The sequence below is a fragment of the Ochotona princeps genome, chromosome 19 (assembly GCF_030435755.1).
Source record: "Ochotona princeps isolate mOchPri1 chromosome 19, mOchPri1.hap1, whole genome shotgun sequence".
NCBI lineage: Eukaryota > Metazoa > Chordata > Mammalia > Lagomorpha > Ochotonidae > Ochotona > Ochotona princeps.
In genome coordinates this window covers 1,918,961-1,937,959 of record NC_080850.1, presented here as the reverse complement: position 1 = coordinate 1,937,959, position 18,999 = coordinate 1,918,961, and the positions used below count along the sequence as shown (strand labels likewise).

The 18,999-nt window shown below is 51.3% G+C and overlaps 1 protein-coding gene across 11 annotated transcripts in view; it reads right to left on the bottom strand.

The window, feature by feature from the left end:
• FAM193B (family with sequence similarity 193 member B) overlaps positions 1-12,252 on the bottom strand; it is a 34,393-nt gene extending 22,141 nt beyond the window's left edge. For 2 of the 11 annotated variants that reach the window (XM_058677321.1, XM_058677326.1), the window contains exons 1-2: positions 11,003-11,140; positions 5,790-5,850 (exon numbers count right to left, since the gene is read on the bottom strand). Coding sequence is in view for 7 of the 11 variants with exons in the window: in XM_058677319.1 (XP_058533302.1) it covers positions 11,928-12,137 (210 nt within the window). In the remaining 4 variants the exon portion in view is untranslated. Of the gene's footprint in view, positions 1-5,789; positions 5,851-11,002; positions 11,279-11,927 lie in introns of those variants that run through there. The other 9 variants (XM_058677319.1, XM_004587367.2, XM_058677318.1 and 6 more) reach the window with 7 other exon arrangements.
• Positions 12,253-18,999: the final 6,747 nt, after the last annotated feature.

The following is an 18,999-nucleotide window of genomic DNA, read 5'->3' as shown; positions in this document are numbered from 1 at the left end:
CTGCTTTCCCAGGCCACAAGCAGGGAGCTGGATGGGAAGTGGAGCTGCCGGGATCAGAACCGGCGCCCATATGGGATCCTGGGGCTTTCAAGGCGAGGACTTTAGCCACTAGGCCACGCCACCGGGCCCGAGTAAAGTTATTTTTAGAATCCTTTCTACGGCATCCAAAGTACATGTGACACATGACTTTGTAGGGATGCCCAACAATCCTAAGGTCTGATGTATGAGCCAAAGCACAAGTACTGCTTCCATTCTTAAAAGCAAATGTGGGGCCCAGCGTGATAGCATAGCGGTTAAAGTCCTCACTGGATCTCATATGGGTGCCAGTTTGTGTCCTGACGGCACCATTTTCCATCCAGCTCCCTGCTTGTGGTCTGGGAAAGCAGTCAGGGATGGCTCAAATCCTTGAGACCCTGCACCTGCATGGGAGACATGGAAGAGGTTCCTGGCTCCTGGCTTTGGATCGGCACAGCTCCAGCCATTGCGGCCACTTGGGGAGTGAATCATCGGATAGAAGATCATCCTCTCTGTCTCTCCTCTCTATATCTGACTTTCCAATGAAAATAATTAGTAAATCTTAAAAACATATACATGTGTATTTCTTGGGAGCACAGTGTGTGATCAAAGTGGCCGCACATGGTGCAAAGCACTTGCGGGAGGTGCTGTGAGCAGCAGAATGAACATCAGCTTTGGTGTGAATCTGGGGCCTCCACCAATCACAACTGTTACAGTGCTGCTTAACTTGTCTGTCCACCAATCACAACTGTTACAGTGCTGCTTAACTTGTCTGTCCACCAATCACAACTGTTACAGTGCTGCTTAACTTGTCTGCTCATCTGTAAAACAGAATGAAGCACTCTGCCCTAGGGTTGCCTTTAAGAATCATATGGGATCAAGCTCCAAGTCAGTGCCAGGCACACACCGAGGTGCTCACTGGGCAGCACCACGCAACAGCCCGAGGGCAGCGAGAGCATAAATGACACAGCATGTGACTCCTTCACACACAGGGTGACTTGGCAGACATCTTATCCTCTGCCCTTGACCATGGGGGTAATCCTGAAGTGCCTCTGTGCTTCCCCCTCGTGCTTTTCCAAAAACAGATCCTCTATTTGAATCCTCCATACAACATACACAGCTAGGTGAGCTTGGCTTAAAGACCCAGCCTAGACCCACTGTTCCCCAGGCTTTGCTGCCCGCCCGCCTCCCTCCAGCACACTACCTTGGGAACAGCATTTGCGTCCTGTGTTTACCTTCCACCCCTACAGAGCCCGGAACTGACCCGTCTGGATCCCTCACTGAGTGGCACAGGGCGGGAGGCAGGTCACAGGCTTGTGAGGTGCCCTTGGAGCAATGTGGCTGGCTGGCAGCTTGGCAGGGACACACTGCTTCAAGTGACCGCTTCCTGCACATAAACGCCCATCTCTCCCCCCTGCAGCTGTCCCTGAGAAATTCCACTCCGCAGTGTGGAATCCCTTCATCAGGAATTATAATGAGTTAACCTCAGTTAATGGAAATCATACTATGACCCGCCACAGAGCCAATATTGTACACCAAATAAGATTACCCCTCAATGAAACAAACTCTATAGGACAGGTTGGCTTCCCAGTTTAAGAAACAAACCTGGGGCCCAGAAAGCAGATTAAGCTCCACTGAGGCAGGGATGCCACCTTCCTGGCCTAAAGCCACCAGAGCTGCCAGACAGCTCGAGGGGCTGGGATCCAAGGAGCAGGCACACACTGCCCAGGGCCCTTGGTAGTTCCGTTCTCTCTAAGTATGTGTGTATGCCAGAGACCAGCTTGTTGACCGATCTTCCCTGAGTTTGGTCTGTTTCAGTCCTTTGGTCAGATCTACCCCTGCAGCTCGTCTCAACGCTAGGTCCCGGTGCCTGACCCTGGGAACGAGGCCCTATGGAGCAAGGTATTTTCATCCTTGCAATGACCAGAAAAGAGTGATAAGGATCTGCTGTCGCTTCACCTTTTTGCTTTGACAGAGAAAAGCTCTTGGACTGTTCATCCTCTGCCATTTCCTAAGTTCTAGCAATGGTGAGCCCTTATGCCTCAAGAGTCAGTCAATCCAGAATTTTAACTTGCTGTCCTCACACTGTATTTTTAACTGGCATGGTATTCCCCCACAAAGAACATGATCAGTGATGTTTACTGAGTGAAAGACAGTCAGCTGTTTACCTCCACCACACGGCTGACAGAAAGGACTCTGCCTGCAATGCCTGCATCCTACCTGGATGCCCCTTCACATCCTGGCCGTTGTGCTTCTGGAAGTTGGTCTGGGAATAGCAAAGATGGCTCAAGTGCTTGGGCCCTTGCCACCCTTGTGGGAGACCAGGCCTAGCTCTGGCCTGGCCCGGTGCCGGGATTTGTAGCCATCTGGGAAGTGAACCACTGGTTAGAAAATTTCTTCCCTCCACAATCACCTCTAAGTCAGATTTTCAAATACACAAATCTAAAACAAAACAAAACAAAAACTAGCACCCCACGTCACCTCAGTTTAAACTTCAGAGCCACAGAGCATACAAGTGTAGCCTTGAGCAGAAGATGAGGGAAAAGGAAGAGAAAGTTCTACTGCTGTAGTTCTGTTGCTTTGGGATCTGTCTCAATCTGCACCAAGATAATTTTGCTTTACCTGAGCAAAGCCGGAGTGCCCTTGGGAGAGCGTAGGATCACCTGCCAGCTTGGTTCAGTACCACATCTCCAGGGCAGTGAAACTGCCAGGGGAACTCAGGAAGGAAGCTGTACCTGCTCGGTAACTCTGCAGACTCCAATAATTAAGAGATCCACACCCACCTCCAGCTCCTGACTCCAGTTTCTTGCTAACACAGACCATGGGAGGCAGCAGGGATGGCCCAAGTAACAGGGCTCCTGCCATCTACATGGGAGGCCAACATCAAACCCCTGGCTCCCAGCTTCAACTGGACCCAGTCCTGGCCATTCTGAACACTGGGCAGTGAGCCAGACAGAGGAAAGGAGCCGTCTCCCAAATAAATTAATTTAAAAATTAAACAAAAGGAAATATAAACCAGTGGTTCTGCTACCTAATCTGTCCGGGCCCAGGGGTTTTCTGTCTTGGCCTGCGAAGGTTAAGTTGGGACACTCTGGTTCTTCTTGAACAAGGTAACGCCAAAGGATTGAGCAGTCACTTTGTGCATCAAACACTATTCACATTTGCAAGAATGACAGTTGTACTCATACTTGGCTATTGGCAAGGTTATTTCTTCAAAAAGTACACAAAATGAGCCCTTCACTTCAAGGAAAATAACTGAGTATTTGTGGTCAATGATAAAATTGAAGCTTTCTGAGGGAAATTTAAGAGCTTCCCAAGATTTAGCTGAGAACAACAGTGGTGATGTTAACAAATGCTGTATCTTGGTATCAGAAAATGGAATGGGAAAACATTTGGATGATTTATAAAACTCAGTGAACCTATTTCCCAAATGACCAAATTACAAATGTTACAAAATTCCAGTGGTGAAAGATTCATCATGGGGCCCAGCGCAATAACCTAGCGGCTAAAAGTCCTCGCCTTGACCGCACCCGGATCCTATATGGCTGCTGGTTAGTATCCCGGTGGACCCAGCTTCCCATCCAGCTCCCTGCTTGCGGCTTGGGAAAGCAGTCAAGGATGGCCCAGAGTCTTGGAATCCTGTACCTGTGTGAGAGACCTGGAAGAGGCTCTGGGCTCCTGGCTATGGATTGGCTCAGCTCCAGTCATTGCGGTCACTTGGGAAGTGAATCATTGGATGGAGGATCTTCCTCTCTATATACATCTGACTTTGCAATAAAAATAAAAATCCCTTTTAAAAAGTGGCTAAATCTTCGCCTTGTATCCACTGGGATTCCATGTGGGTGTCAGTACATATCCTGGCTGCTCCATTCCCATCCAGCTCCCTGCTTGTGGCCTGGAAAAGCAGTAAAGGATGGCCCAAAGCCTTGGAACCCTGCACCTGCATGGGAGACATGGAAGAGGTTCCTGGCTCCTGGCTTCGGATTGGCTCAGCTCTGGCTGTTGCGGCTACTTGGGGAGTGAATCAATGGACACAATTTTCTCTCTGTATCTCCTCTCTGCAAATCTGCCTTTCCAATTAAAAAAAAGTAAATAAAATCTCCCAAAAATTTTGCAAAAGTGAAAACTAAATCATTCTTGTGTATCTTTCCATTTTAGAAAATTTTTCACTTTCATAAATTATTTACAATAGCTTCAATATCTTTATTAAATGAATCCATGAGCAAATATTTTTAAACTTTTTCAGCTTTAAATAATCTATCTGCTAAGTATCAAGGCATAACCCACATAAATAAAAGCTCTTTGAGATTCTCAAAAGTCCTTGGGAACGTGATGAGGTCCTGAGGGTTACTGACGTGAAGCGCGTCTCTAGCCGTGCCTGTCCCCATGGCTGGGCGCCAGGCAACCATCAGCGACAGCAACGCACACAGCTGTGGCAGGATCTGGATAGCTTGCTGGTGGCATCACTGGATTCCCCACCTGGGCCTTTCTGTCCATAACTTGGCAGCTGCCAGGAAATTACTGCGGTCATCAGACAGCTGCCAAGCACTCCTTGGAAGCTGGAATGAATTTCCAGCACTCGGCCTGGTCTCCTTCCTCCCATGGATTCTTTTCAGTTCAAGGGTCCAGGGTTTCCCTCAAGACACAAGCTGCATCTACCCAGCTGCCCTGAGGCTAAAGCTCTCCGCGTTCTCACAGCACCCAATTCCGAGGGCTCCTGGTCACCAAGGCAGGCAGAACACAACAACAGAAATAAACATTCCCTTTGAGAAGCACAGGAAATGATTGCTCCCCAGCCTAGAAAATCTCAGCAGGCCAGCTCGTGTCACTCACTCCTGCATGTACTGGTCTGTTCCTTCACTCAACAGACGCCCCAGATTGTGCCAACCACTGTGCTAAGTGTTAGGAAACATTCATTCCTTGGCAAATCCCTACTCATCTCCTAAGACCATGGGTCAATGAAGCGTCTGTTTTACCCATGCCTTAGATGTGTCCAGACACACGCAGCAGAAGGCTAGTTGTCTGGGATCAGGGAGTGGATCTGGTTATTTCAGTACACCCAGGATGGTGTTGGACCTGGCATTCAGCAGGCATTCACCAAGTGAATGAAGGCACGCACACAGATTAAAGCCCACCTGGCACATGGCTCAGCTGCTTGATGCAAAGGACAGACATTACAAGACAGCCAAATCAGCCCCTTTCCCAGCAGGCTAGGTTGCAGGCACCGCCACATCACTGTGAGTCACTGATGAGAAGGCCGACCACCCCAGGGCTGGCCACCAGAGCTGTAGTCAACACTCACGGAGCTGCCACAGCTGCACCTCAGCGCCCTGGAGCCAGTTCCCGCGTGGGGCACGGGCACAAGCCCTTGCAGGAGGTGGGACAGCTGCCTCACACAAGGCTGGTTTGAAGCCTACAGATGAGTCAGGTTAGGGCAGGGAGTCTCCCCGCCCCCAGCAGCCCTCGGGCCCGACAGGGCCAGCTGACCCTGGGTGCAAGCAGCCACAGGCAGGCCCCTCTGCTGAGGGCCCTGACCCTCGGGCCAACTGCCACTCCTCTGCTCTACCCCAAGAATAGATTTCTCACCGCAGGGAGGGAGAGCATGAACTTTGGAGACAACATAGCAGAGTTCAAATCCCAGTTCTGCCCTTTCCAGCATAATCTTAGAATATTATCCAATGTACTTGAGCCTCAATTTCCTCATTTACGAAATGGGAATAAAAGCATACTTCACAGAGTTGTGAGGACAGAAGGAAATAAATTATGTAAAGTACCTGGCCTGGGCCTGGCACACAGTAGGTGCTCAATACCCGTTAGTTTCTTTCCTCTTCTGCCCTGGAAGAAATGACAGGGAAACTTACTAAGTGAGACTTCCCAAACCAAATTTATTTCTTGAAGCACAGGATAGAAGACTAGACGAGTGACTTTCAAGGCCTCTCTGAATCCCCAGGACCAGGCTGTACAAACAACACAGTGGAAACTTCCTGTAAGATCCTTCAGTGTTCATGTCCCTGCAGCCCCTTCTTTCTGCCTTCCCTTCCCTTGGTAACACCTACAAATGAGAGATCTACTCATTTCAGAATGGACGAGATCACAAAGAGGGTGGAGAGTCTTGGGGGCTGGTGGGGGGATCAAGAGGAGATGGCCAAGGGATGCAGTGTTTCCTCCACAGGCCCACGCAGGCTTCAGCTGGGAGCTTGCTCAAGTTTGAAAGATGACGGGGAAGGTGTGGCTGTGGAACTGCAGGGCAGACGCAGGGCCTTCCCAGGGCCCAACCATGTGTTTCTCAGTCCTGTTGGGCTTCTGCTCATCCTGCCATGAAGGACCATGGGTCATTGATTTGCCTAGAGTCCCACCACCATGCAGGCTGCTCCATCTGCCTCCTCCTGCTCGGTTTACCCTGTTTGGTGCTACATCTTCTACAAGCACAGGCACAATGGGTTAGGTTTTGCTCTGGAATGCTCTCACAATTTCTAAACCCATCGGTGCAACAGTGATTCCAGTGGTAGAAGCTAGTCCTCTCCACCAAGCCTATGCCTGTGAGTCACCGTAGCCCGGCCCTTTGGTGGAGGTTGCACCTCAAGGCAGGCATGCAGGAGCGTTTGCATTCACAGAGAGCAGCAACTGGAGAACACTGTTCATAGGACAATTTTATCTCTTTAAAGTTGTTCCTCCTCCTGCTTAGGGAGAAGCTCCTCCCTGGGAAGCCCCATTTGTTCAATACCCTGGGCCTCCTCAACATGTTGTTTCCAGATCCAGTCACACTCAGAATGGGGTTGGAGGATTCCTGAGGTGCAGACCTGGACACAGATTCTGTAGGTCTGAGATTAGGTCCAGTAGACCAGGGGGCACATGGCAATCAGGCTATGTCTACGCCCAAATGGAATCAAACAATCATAGCTGCCTTTCCCACCGACTACCAGAGAGAACTTCACGTTCACTTTCTGTCTTAAAACCTTTCATTGGGGGGCTGGCATTGTGGCATAGTGGATAAAACTGCTACCTGCAATGCCAGCACCTCACATGGGCACCGATTCAAGTCCTGGCTGCTCCACTTCCAATCCAACTCCAGCTGTCCTCTTCAGGTCTCTGCCTGGCCTGTGTTTAAACCTCTGCTCCTGTCCAGTCCTCTGGAGAACTTCTGGGAAGCCTTCCTTGGCTGATGGCCCGAGAGAAGGTAAAGATGACCCAAGTGCTTGGGCCCCTGCCATCCACAAGGGAGACCTGGAAGAAGCTGCTGGCTCCTGGCTTCAGCCTGGCCCAACCCTGGTCATCAGGGCCTTCTGGGGAGTAAACCATCAGAAGATATTTCACTACCTCTCCCTTTGTATCTCTTTCGGATAAAATAATAATTACATAAGTCTTTCATTAGTTTTTCTCTGCGTACCAGACAAAGCCCAAGCCTGCCAGCCTCTCTACCTACATCTCTCGGCACTCTCCCAATAAGCCAGGCAGCTGTCCTCTTCGGGTCTCTGTCTGGCCTGTGTATAGACCCCTGCTCCTGTCCTGTCCTCTGGAGAACTTCTGGGAAGCCTTCCTTGGCTGATCCTCTCCCAGGGCATCATGTCAGGGCAGCCTCAGTGCCAAGCATCTACAGCTAGCACTCATCGAAGTGAGAGTTCGTGCTTGCACTGCTGGGCCCTGACACTGACTCTGTGGTCCTAGATTCACCATCATCTCCACATCTGAGAAAACAGACAGGTGGACTACATATTCTCTACAGCAAGAGTTCTTGGTGGGCAAGGGTTGTGTGTCTGGTTCTCTTCTGCATTCACAGCTAGCCCAGGACCTGGGGCAGATGAGGGGTCAGGTAGTATTGGCAGAACACTTGAATACCAGGTGGGAGGAATCCTGGCATCATGGCATGTGTGTAATGGCTGGCCTGCTTTCTTTAAGAACAAAGTGGCAGGAATTGAATTCTTTCAGTTTAAGAATTATACACAATACATGCCTTCAAAATCACTTAAAAATTCCGCTCTCAAAAATTCTAAGTGCAGTAAACGAGGATGTTAGGGTCTTAATCATCCACCTGATTTCAGACGTAAACTTCTATCTCAGGGGCATTTTAAGGAAAAAGATGACTAAGTGGTCTGTACTGTGACTCAACAGGCTAATCCTCTACCTTCAAGCTCTGGCATCCCATACGGACGCTGGTTGTGTCAGGCTGCTCAACATCCCATCCAGCTCTCTGCTAATGGCCTGGGAAAGCAGGAGAATGACCCAAGTCTTTAGGACCCTGAACCCATGTGGGAGACCCAGAGGCTCCTGCCTTCAGAATGACTCCACTCCGTCATCTGCAGCCTTTTGGGGAGAACCAGTGGATGGAAGGCATTCTCCTCTCTGTAAATCTGCCATTCCAAAACAAATCAATCAATATTTAGGACCCGGAGTAGATGGGTCACCTTCAAAAGCCTTCAGTCGACATAAAAGCAGCAGAGGTGGCAGGAATCCCCCTCTAGATCCCTTCCTCCGACTGGCAGTGCCAGTGAGGCAGGCTGCGTGGGGAGGGATGCTAAGAGGAGGGGCCTCAAGGACAGGGACCATCTCATCCACCTGTGCCCCAAATAAAGGTCCCAGCACCAAGGTAGCTCTGATGTTTGCTGAGTGAATTACACATAATGAAAAGGTCTTAATAAAGATACTGACTGATCATCTGCTCCAATTCCTGGAGGAAGCAGGTTTACTCTGAGCAGTGGAAGAACTGGGTCCCTGGAGTCCCTTTAAACGAGACTGGGCAGAGTCCCACGGAGGATGCTGCAGTGAGATCAGAGCAAGGGTTGAACAAGGAGCAGAGAAGGTTAAGATGAGCTCACACACCCTCTCTCCACCTGCCCCCCAAGCTAGTTTACATTACAGCAAGTCTCCCAGGAGCTCACTGTGCACCCAGGGGACAAGCTGAATGGTCTTTGAGAGACCAAAGACAGTTGGCGTGGATGGCAGGTGAGGACATTCAGGCTTTCATCTGGCACAGCTCCAGCGCCTCTAGTTCCTACTCCAGGTGAGGAGCCTCTACTTCCTGAGAACTCACTTTGTTGATGAAGAAATGGGCCCAGAGTCACAAAGCTGAGAATGACCGAGCTCAACCAAGTCTGTACCTGCCTCCTTCAACTGCTGCTTCAGTTGCTTCTGTCGGGGTCAGTGCTGTGGTATAACGAGTTAAGCTACCACACATAGTGCCAGCAGCCCATATGAGTGCTGGTTTGAATCCTGGCTGTTCCACTTCTGATCCAGCTCCCTGCTGCTGTGCCTGGGAAAGCAGCAGAGGGTGGCCAAAGTTCTTTGGACCCTGCACCAAAGCTCCTGGCTTTGGCCTGGCCCCATCCCCGACCATCGTGGCCATCTGTCGTGAACCAGCCGGTGGAAGCCCTGTCTCTCTCCACTCCTATAACTACCTTTCAAATAAACAAATCTTATTTTTGTTTTCCGATACTAATAAGGCGTACCTGTTAGTCGTGTTGAGACAATTGGATTCCTAGTGAACAGCTCCATGTTCAGTGGCCTTAAACAATGGGCAGGAAGGACTCTGGGGGGAGGGGGGGCTAATCAACACTGAGCACCTGGAGGTGATGCAAATGAGGACCACAGAGGCCAGTGGGACCACGTGATCCAGAGAGGGCCGCTGTCTGCCTGATGGAGATTTGGACCCAGCGTCACCAGATGTTCAGTTTTAAGAGGCACAAAACCAGATCTGTGAGGAACCTTGTGGTTTTAAAAACATTGGCTCAGGTTAAAATGAGGAATTCAACAGGACCTTAGAAAGACTGTGGCCATTTGCTGCCTCAGGATTTGGCTTAGCACATAGCATTGTATTTCATTTTCTTCACAAGGGGTTATAAGGATTGTGACAGACAGAAAGTGCCAAATGTAGGCCTGGCATCCACAGCGGGGTGCAACCAGCACAGAGCTTGCTAGTTTATCTCTACGGCTGTAGGGTTTTTTTCCCCCCATTTTTTCTTTTTTGGCCTGAAACTTCTAGTGGGAGTCATTTGGGAAGTGGCTTTTTGGCCTGAACCTACAGTGAGTTATTTGTTCAGCTGCCCTGGGTTTCTGTTTCTTCATCTGAAAAGCAGGTAACAACAGTTAGATTCTTTGTTAATTAACATTTCTTAATCGCTGGGCACCGGGCTAGAATGGTGACTGAGATACTTCCTGTACTTTCGGGGCTTGCATATAAAATCCGACAAACTATTCTATCAATAGTTAACTCATCTCGTTGGTGCTAAATCCTGAGGAGAAATACAAGGGAGACAGGAAGACAGAAAGAAGGCATGTGGAACGCCTGGCATGAATAAAGGAACCAAGCAGTGGGGTAGGCATGAGCGTGGTAGGAAGCGAGCTGTTGGAGGAGGTACTGGAGCTTAATAGGACTTGGGAAAGTCATATCCCTAATTACAAATGCAATGGCTAAGCCATCCTCCAAGTTTTCCAGGCTGTTCTCTATGGCAGGGCCCCTAAAAGGTTACATAGCTCAAGAGGGAAGGAGGCAGCACCAGCTCCCCGGCTTGCCCCTCGTTGCCCTCCTCTTCTGGGTAACTAGAGGAGCCGCTCAGGTTGGCAGCTGGAGCCAGGGGGGGCCCGGGACCACCCTGGGCAGGCATCCCGGTGGGGGGGGGAGATCCTGCAAGTCAGGCTTCTGACACTTGCGCAGTGGTGGTTTTCAGTTAGTTAAAAACCCCATTTTGATCTGAAACGCAGAGGAGACTAGCACAGAAACTGGGTTACAGTCAGCACGGGTTCTGCACTGATTCATTCTTTCTCCTTTCCCTGGTGATTCCCACCCTGTATGAGCAGGGTCCTCAGCTAGGTGCGAAGGAGCAGAGACCAATGGCATTTGCGTCCCCTCGGAGTTCACCGTCCAGTGCAGGGACATTTCCTCACAGAAAGGGGAGAGCCGCCACAGGGAAGGCCAGAGTCGGGGACACACGGGGTGGGGGGGTGCCAGGGAAGGCTTTCTGGGAACGGGACCCCAAACCGCAGCCCCACTCACATGCACAATTCGAGATTCTACTAGAAGGCTGTCAAGAGCCATGCCTTCCGGCTGCACCAGCATCCCAGAGTCCCCTGCTGCCCGATGCAGTGTCTGCAGAGCCAAACGCATCTTCCACCACGCCTCAGCCTCATCCGGCGATGCAGCCGACCCGCCAGGGCTCCTGCAGGAGCCTGCCTTCTGCAGGCTCAGCCAGAAGACCAACTCAAAACTTCATTGTCAGAGCAAGCTGAGGGCTAAGCCACCCACCCGGGTGCCACAACCCTCCCAAGCAACTGTGAGCACTGGCAGGGGACCTCCTAATACCTCCTCGAATCAAACAATGTGACCTTCTTCCAGGTGGTAAGCTGGAAGCTTTGGAGAATCCTCCTGCATTCGCCAACCCAGGGATCTGAGGGTCCGAGGGGGCCGCCTTGTGGGACAGGGGCACAGAGGGGGAGAGAGGGGGGCAGGTTTCGCTGGGCTGCACTCAGGACAGGAGCCCCACCAAAACCCTCTTCCCCGCAGGGAAGGAGACAGATGCTGAGGGGGCAGTGGCTGCAAGGCAGCGCGGGGGAAGCAGTGGAGCTGCACCCGACGGCAGAGGCCAGGGGACCGTAGGCTTGCCAGGCTCCAGCGCGCCCAGTGACGGCCTGGGGGTCGCCAGGGGAGCAGGTGGGACAGAAGGAGGTGGCGGGCGCGGAGCTGGGCTGTGGCCTCGGGATCGGAGCCCGGCCCCGGGGTGGGCGTATGGCCAGCTCCAGCTTGATCGCCGGAGGACGGGCCGGGTCGGGCCGAAGCTCCGGAGAGAAGGGTCCATCCTCCAACTCCTGCCCAGGGAGGGGACAGAGCCTCAAGCCCTGGGACTGGCCCCAGCCCCGGTCCCGCCCCGCCCCACTCGGAGATGAAAGCCCCAAGCAGCCGGAATCGCCTCGCTCGCTCCTACCTGCGGGCCGGGCGCCAGCTGGGGCTCGTCCTCCTCCCTGAGGCCGGCGCGCTCGGGCTCGCCTGGCGCCTCCGGGGGCCCTGCGCCCGCTCCCGCTTCCAGGCTTGGCGGCGGCGGCGGCTCGGGAGCCTGGGGCTTCTGCAGCCCCGTGGCCCGCGCCCGCTCGCGCCGGCCCGCGCCGCCGCTGGGCCTGCTCCGCCTCCGAGTCATGCTGCCGCGCCGCCGCTCCCTCGCTCCACTCGCGCCGCCGCCGCCGCCGCCGCCACCACCGCTCCCCTCACAGGACAACAGCCAATATGGCGGCGCCCGGCTCCCCTCCGCCCGCTGCCAGCAGGTCAGAGGGCACACGGAGTCCGCGCCGCCGCACTACTCCCGGAGGCTGCCTGCGCCATTTTGAATAAGGTCACCACCCGGAGTTCCGTGGGAGAAAAGCCCGATTAGGGGAGACGCCCTCCCCACGCGGGACGAGAGGATGCGATTCGCGGGAGCAACGCGTGCAACGCTGCGGTAGTTCCTCTGCATGGCCCTAGGTGCCCAGTAATTCTGCTAACTGGATGAGTGAATGAATGGATGCCTATGGTCCGTTCGCACTGCTCCCAGCAACACTGGGAGGCAGGTTTTTTTCCCCGTTGGGCAGCCAACCTTTTGTAGAAAAGCTTGTCCGACATTTTCCAACCCATGCTGACGGGCTCGTGGGCGGCGTGAGTTGAACGGGCTGTTCTGGGCCAGCGGGAGTGCGCTTGGGAAGGAGAGTTCCAGATGGGAGGGAAAATAGACCCCTAAATGTAGTGGTCACACCGCTTGCTCCGTGTTGCCAGAGGAGTGCACGGAGGATCTTAAGTACACAAAGGAGCCCTTAAGAAATGTAATACTTACGGGGTAGGCATTGGCGCAGTGCCTGAGACCCCCAGCTTGGAGGCCCAGCCCCCAGATACCTGGGTCGGGGTTCTGCCCTCCTGCTAGTGTGCATCTGTTGGGGCAGCAGGGTTCAGGTTCTTGGATCCCTACCACCCACATAAGAGATGTGCGTGCAGTGTTGAGCTCCTGATACAGGCATGGCCCAGCCCTGGCTGTCGCCAAGTATTGGAAGAGAACCAACAGAAGTAAGATCTGTCTTTGTATGTGTGTTTCCACCTTTCAAATGAACAAAATACATAAATTTTTACAAAAAGATTTGATTTATTTTTATTGGGAAGTTAGATATACAGAGAGGAGGAGAGACAGAGATGAAGATCTTCCCTCCGTTGATTCGCTCCTTAAGTGTCCACAATGCCTGAAGCTGAGCGGATCCAAAGCCAGGAGCCAGGAGCTTCTGGGTCTCCCACATGGGTACAGGGTCCCAAGGCTTTGGCTGCCTTCAACTGCTTTCCCAGGCCACAAGCAGGGAGCTGGACTGGGAGCGGGGCTGCTGGGATTAGAACCAGCGCCCATATGGGATCGTGGTATGTGCAAGGTGAGAATTTTAGTCAGTAGGCTACCATATCAGGCCCCCCATTTAAAAAAATTTAAAAATTGAACAATTACACGTTTAGTTGTAAAAACATGGGATTTTCCCTTTCTGCTTTTGAAATATGTAATATAGGCATGTAGTACACTTATTTTTTTTTAAAGATTTATTTACTTATTTGAAAGGCAGGGTTACTGAGAGAGAGGAAAGAGAGGGGCAGATCTACCATCCACTGGTTCACTTCCCAAATGGCTGCAATGGTTGGGGTGGGGCCAGGCTGAATCCTGACACCAGGAGCTCCATCTGGGTCTCCCACTGGGTGCAGGGGCCCAAGCGCTTGGAACATCTTTTAGTGCTTTCCCAGGTGCATTAGCAGGGAGCTTGGTCAGAAGTGGAACCAACATCCATATGGGATGCCCACGTTGCAGGTGGCATGTTAACCCACTGTGCAACAGTGCTAGCCCCAGCAATACATTCTTTTTCAGCTCAGTGTGGTGGTCTAGCTGCTAAAGTCCTCGCCTTGAACGCGCTGTGATCCTGTATGACCTGGAAGAAGCTCCTGGCTACAGATTGGCTCAGCACCAGCTGTTGTGGTCAGTTGGGGAGTGAATCATCGGACGGAAGATCTTCCTCTCTGTCTCTCCTCCTCTCTGTATTTCTGCCTTTCCAATAAAAATAAACAGTTAATCAAACAGACAAATACATAAATAAAATTGTATGTGTTCTTTAAAAAAAAATGTTTTTCACATACATGTGAGAGACCTGGAAGAAGTTCGTGGTTCTTGGCTCCTGGTCCCTGGCCCCTGACTCCTGGCTCTTGGCCCCAGCTCCTGGCTCCTGGCCTCTGCCCCTGTCCCTTGGGTCTTGGCTCAGACTCTGACCCCTGGCTCCTGGCTCCTGGCTCCTGGCTCCTGCTCCCCGCCTCCTGGCTCCTGGCTTCTGACACCTGGCCCCTGACCCTTGGCTCCTGATCCCTGGCTCCTGGCCCCTGAGTCCTGGCTCTGACCCCTGACCCCTGGCTCCTGACCCCTGGCTCCTGGTCCCTGGCTTCTGGCCCCTCGCCCCTGGCTCCTGGCTCCTGGCTCCTGGCTCCTGGCTCCTGACTTCAGAACAGGACAGCCCAGCCTTGAGTGTTGCAGCCATTTGGAGAATTAACCAGTGGATGGAAGACCTCTGTTTCTACCTCTCCTTCTTTCTTGGTGAATCTGCCTGTCCATTAAAAATAGAACAAGTTTTTTTTAAAATCTTTGTTTTTAAACATTTATTTATTTTTTTTATTGGAGAAGCAGATCAGATTTACAGAGAGAAGGAGAGATAAGAGAGAAAGATCATCCATTCGCTGGTTAATTCCCCAAATAGTCACAAAGGCCAGAGCTGGGCCAATCCGAAGCCAGGAGCTTTTTTTCATGTCTCCCACGCAGGTGCAGGGTCCCAAGGTTTTGGGCCGTCCTCGACTGCTTTCTCAGGCCACAAGCAGGGAGCTGGATGGGAAGTGGAGCAGCCAGAACAAGAACTGGCACACATATATGATCTCAGTGCTTGCAAGGTGAGGATTTAGCCATTGAGCCATTGCACTGGGCCCAAAATAAGTCTTTTTTTTTTTTCAAGTCCTGGGCACAGTCTCCCGCTGGGTCAGTAGGACAGTGAAACTGTGTTGTGGTTCCACAGGTGTGTCGTGTTGCTCTCCCTGTCAGCAGGGGCTGGATCCTGATTTGGGCTTTCTGAAGAGCTCAATGGAAGGCTCTGGAACGCTCCTTCCCTCTCAAGAACAGACTGGGAATAGCTCTTCATCCCACACAGGAGAGCCCCTTCAGTGATCGGAAGGAGGCAGACATTCCCAGCCTGTCATCCCTGCCTCTGCCGTCTGGCCTGAGTGGGAAGGAAATGGCCTCCAAGAATGGCCCCGAGGTTTGGTCAGCTTTTCTGATAAGGACCTCAACGGCCAGCACTCTTCCAGATCGACACAGTGGCTGGCACCTGACAGGCAGCCAGAGGGGTAGTGAATGCCCCATTGTCCTTGGGAAACATGTTCCAAGACCCCAGTGGAGGCCTGAAAGCAGGATTTTCCTATACATACGTAACCAAGGCAAAGCTCAGTTCATAACTTAACTATGAGAAGAGACTAACAATAGTTACTAAATATAAAATAGAGCAAATATAACGAAATAATGTAATAAAGTCTCTAGCATCATTACTCTTATGCTTTGGGGCCCACTGTTAAGCAATATGAGGGTTGTCTGGGGCCTGGCGCAGTAGCCTAGTGGCTAAAGTCTTCGCCTTGCACACACCAGGATCCCATATGGGCACCGGTTTTAATCCCAACAGCCCTGCTTCCTATCCAGCTTGCTACTTGTGGCCTGGGAAAGCAGTTGAGAACGGCCCAAAGCCTTGAGACCCTACACCCACGTGGGAGACCCAGAAGAAGTTCCTGGCTGCTGGCTTCGGATCGGCTTAGTTCCGGCCATTGTGGTCCCTTGGGGAGTGAATCATCGGATGGAAGATCTTCCTCTGTCTCTCCTCCCCTCTGTATACCAGACTTAACAATAAAAACAGTAAATCTTTAAATAAAAAAAAATATATGATGGTTGGACAGAAGTGTTGCCGTATCACCCGTAAGAGCTGCTTTCCAAGGGGGCTGCTGAGAGCCCCAGGGGCAGGCGGGTATGCTGGACCATGGAGACTTCATCATGGTTCTTGGAACAGTGTCGCTTTACAACTTACGTCTTGTTTATTTAGCATTTTCTGATCACAGCTGACGAGAAAGAGAAAGCTCTGCTGGGGGACTTACAGCACCAAGCAGCAGCTGGAGTCTGCCTTCACCTGGTAGGGAAATGGTGTTCTTTACGCATAGCCTGGGGGAATTTTTTACAAAAGAATACAAGTATTTTTTGTAAGATTGATTTAATTTAAAGGCAGAACAAAGAGAGAGACAGAGAGAGAGAGAGGCCGACCATCTACTGATTTATTCTCCAAATGGCTGCAACTGCGCAGGCTTGGCTAGGTTGAAGCCAGGAGCCAGGAACTCCAGCCTGGTTTCTCCAGGGTTAGCAGGAGCCCACGTATTTGGGCTTCCTCACCGGCACATTAGTAGGTTGCTGGATCAGAAGCAGGGCATCTGGGACTGGAACAAATGTTCCAGTACTACAGACCGGCGATACAAACGGCAGCTTAATTCACTGTGCCATAACACTGGCCCCACGAGTAAAAAAAAAAAAAAAATTAATTAGTTTATTTATTTAATTTTGTCTCTGAGAAGCCCAAAGAGAAATCTGCCATTTGCTTGTTTACCCTCCAAATTCCGCAATAGCCAGAGCTGGGCCAAGCTGAAGTTGGGAGCTAAGAAACCATGTGACTGGCAGGGCTCTAAGAGCGTGAACCATCCTCGCTACATCCTACAGTGCACAATAGCAGGAAACTCCAGTGGAGAGCAGAGACAGGGACTCGAACCAGGAACTCTGATATGGAATGCCGAGGTCCCAAGTCATGTCTTAACTGCTACATCAAACACCTACCCCCAAAGCAGGGGTAGCGATCATGTGACAGGCCATATAAGGCCCGGTCCTGCCAAGGCAAACACAGATGGGACCCCAAATTCAATAAATCTCTGGCAGGCTAATTTTTTCACTTGATCTTAGCCAAAAGGCCGAGAAGCGATGGCAGGCTGATTTTTATGGTGATCATTTTACATGGCCCATAAATAATAGATATTTCCAAATGGCCCTTGGCGTCAGAAAGGTTCTCACCCCTTCCTCATAAAAGCAAAATATTTTGTTTTAAAAGTTCAAATATACTTTCAGTGAAAACTGCCTGTCCATGTATCGAGAACCCACAGAATGCAAGGTGTTGTACAAAAACATGAACAGACTTACAGAATGGACCATTCTTTGTGTTCATTTTTGCCTGAAGTTGACAGTTCCTATGTCATAAGAGAATGATATTTTTCAAGACTTGCTAACAAATCCTCAGTCTGTAATAAAAGTACATCACGTAAGTTAATGAAGAAGTTCACTGGTTGAGGTCTGGTGACCATGGAGGTCCTCTCTCTGGAGCCATCACTCCTTCTTCCGCCTCCGATGCCCACATCCCATTTCTAACACCTCCCTTTATATGACTTTTTGATCAAATTACCAGTCCCATAGCTATGAGGCTTGTCAGCTGTGGCACTGTTGGCATAATTCCAATGGACCTAGACAGTAGGAAGTAGCAGGTAAGCTGGATGCCCTGGAGGGGGCATGATGCTTGTGCCAGGAATGGCATCTGTCTACTAGGTGCCTTCTAGGGTCTGTGGACAGTTCCCTACAAAATGAGGACCCTGCTGCCGTGCACCATAGACCCTAAATATGAGATGTGATGAATGCATATTGAAGCATGTTATTTGGACCATTGCTGGGTGCCTTGAAAACTGCCAACGTCACGGGGTAGAATCCTACAAGGAGAGAAGATTTTTCCTAGTGGATCAGGCTACAGATTCAGTAGTTCTAGCTCTGACTTTAATGGTGCAGCGTTGGGTCACGGTTAGGCCCTTCTTTAGCAAATAATTATTCTTCTTTTGAGAAACCTGGGGTGCTCGAGGAGCCTGGGGAAATTGAACACGGTATCATACAAGGCTGGTGTGATGTCAGCTTGCTGTTATCCTACCTACACAGCCATAAAGCCAGGGGTGGCCAGCAGCAGTCCATCAGCCTGGATCCTAACAAGCCCTTCAGCCCTACAGCATGAAGAGGCGCCTGGGCATGTCGCTTGCATTCCTGCCCTGCCTCCCTGCCCTCCCATGTCCAGTGGTCATGCAGAGAGCTGATACTGAGGAGCTGCTAAACCCTGGCCGGGGCCTTGCCTGGGCCGCTGGCTGCAGTGTTAGGAGTGCTGGTCTTCCTCAGAGAAGGCCTCAGGACATGGAAACCGGGAGCTAGCACAGGAACTCTGTAAATGGAAGACACACCAGTGCCTGGACGTTGACTAGGTTAGAGGCTTGGAAAGAAAAAGACGGAAGCTTAGTGACAGGAAGTTTGTTTTGTTTGTTTGTTTTCTACTTGAAAGGCAGAGTGACCGAGAGACATCCTTTGTTTGCTGCTCCATTCCCCAAATTTTGAAACAGTCAAAACAGAGTCAGTACAAAGCCTGGAGCTGGGAGCTCCATCCTGGACTTGGGCCAGCTTTGGCTGCTTTCCCAGGTACATTAGCAGGGAGCTGGATTGGAAGTAGAGCGGCTGGGGGCCAAACTGGTGTCCATATGCAATACCAGCATCTCAGGTGAAGGCTTAACCTACCACAGCACTGTGTCAGTCCCAATAAATAAATCTTTTACTTTATTTATTTATTTATTAAAGATTTATTTTATTTTTATTGGAAAGTAAGATATACAGAAGGGAGGAGAGACAGAGAGAAAGATTCTCCCATGATTCACTCCCCAACTGAGTGCAACGGCCGGTGTTATGCTGATCTGAAGCCAGGATCCAGGAACCTCTTCCGGGTCTCCCACGCGGGTGCAGGGTCCCAAGGCTTTGGGCCGTCCCCAACAGCTTTCCCAGGCCACAAGCAGGGAGCTGGATGGGAAGTGGAGCTTGCGGGATTAGAACTGGCATCCATATGGGATCCTGGTGCTTTCAAGGCGAGGACTTAAGCTAC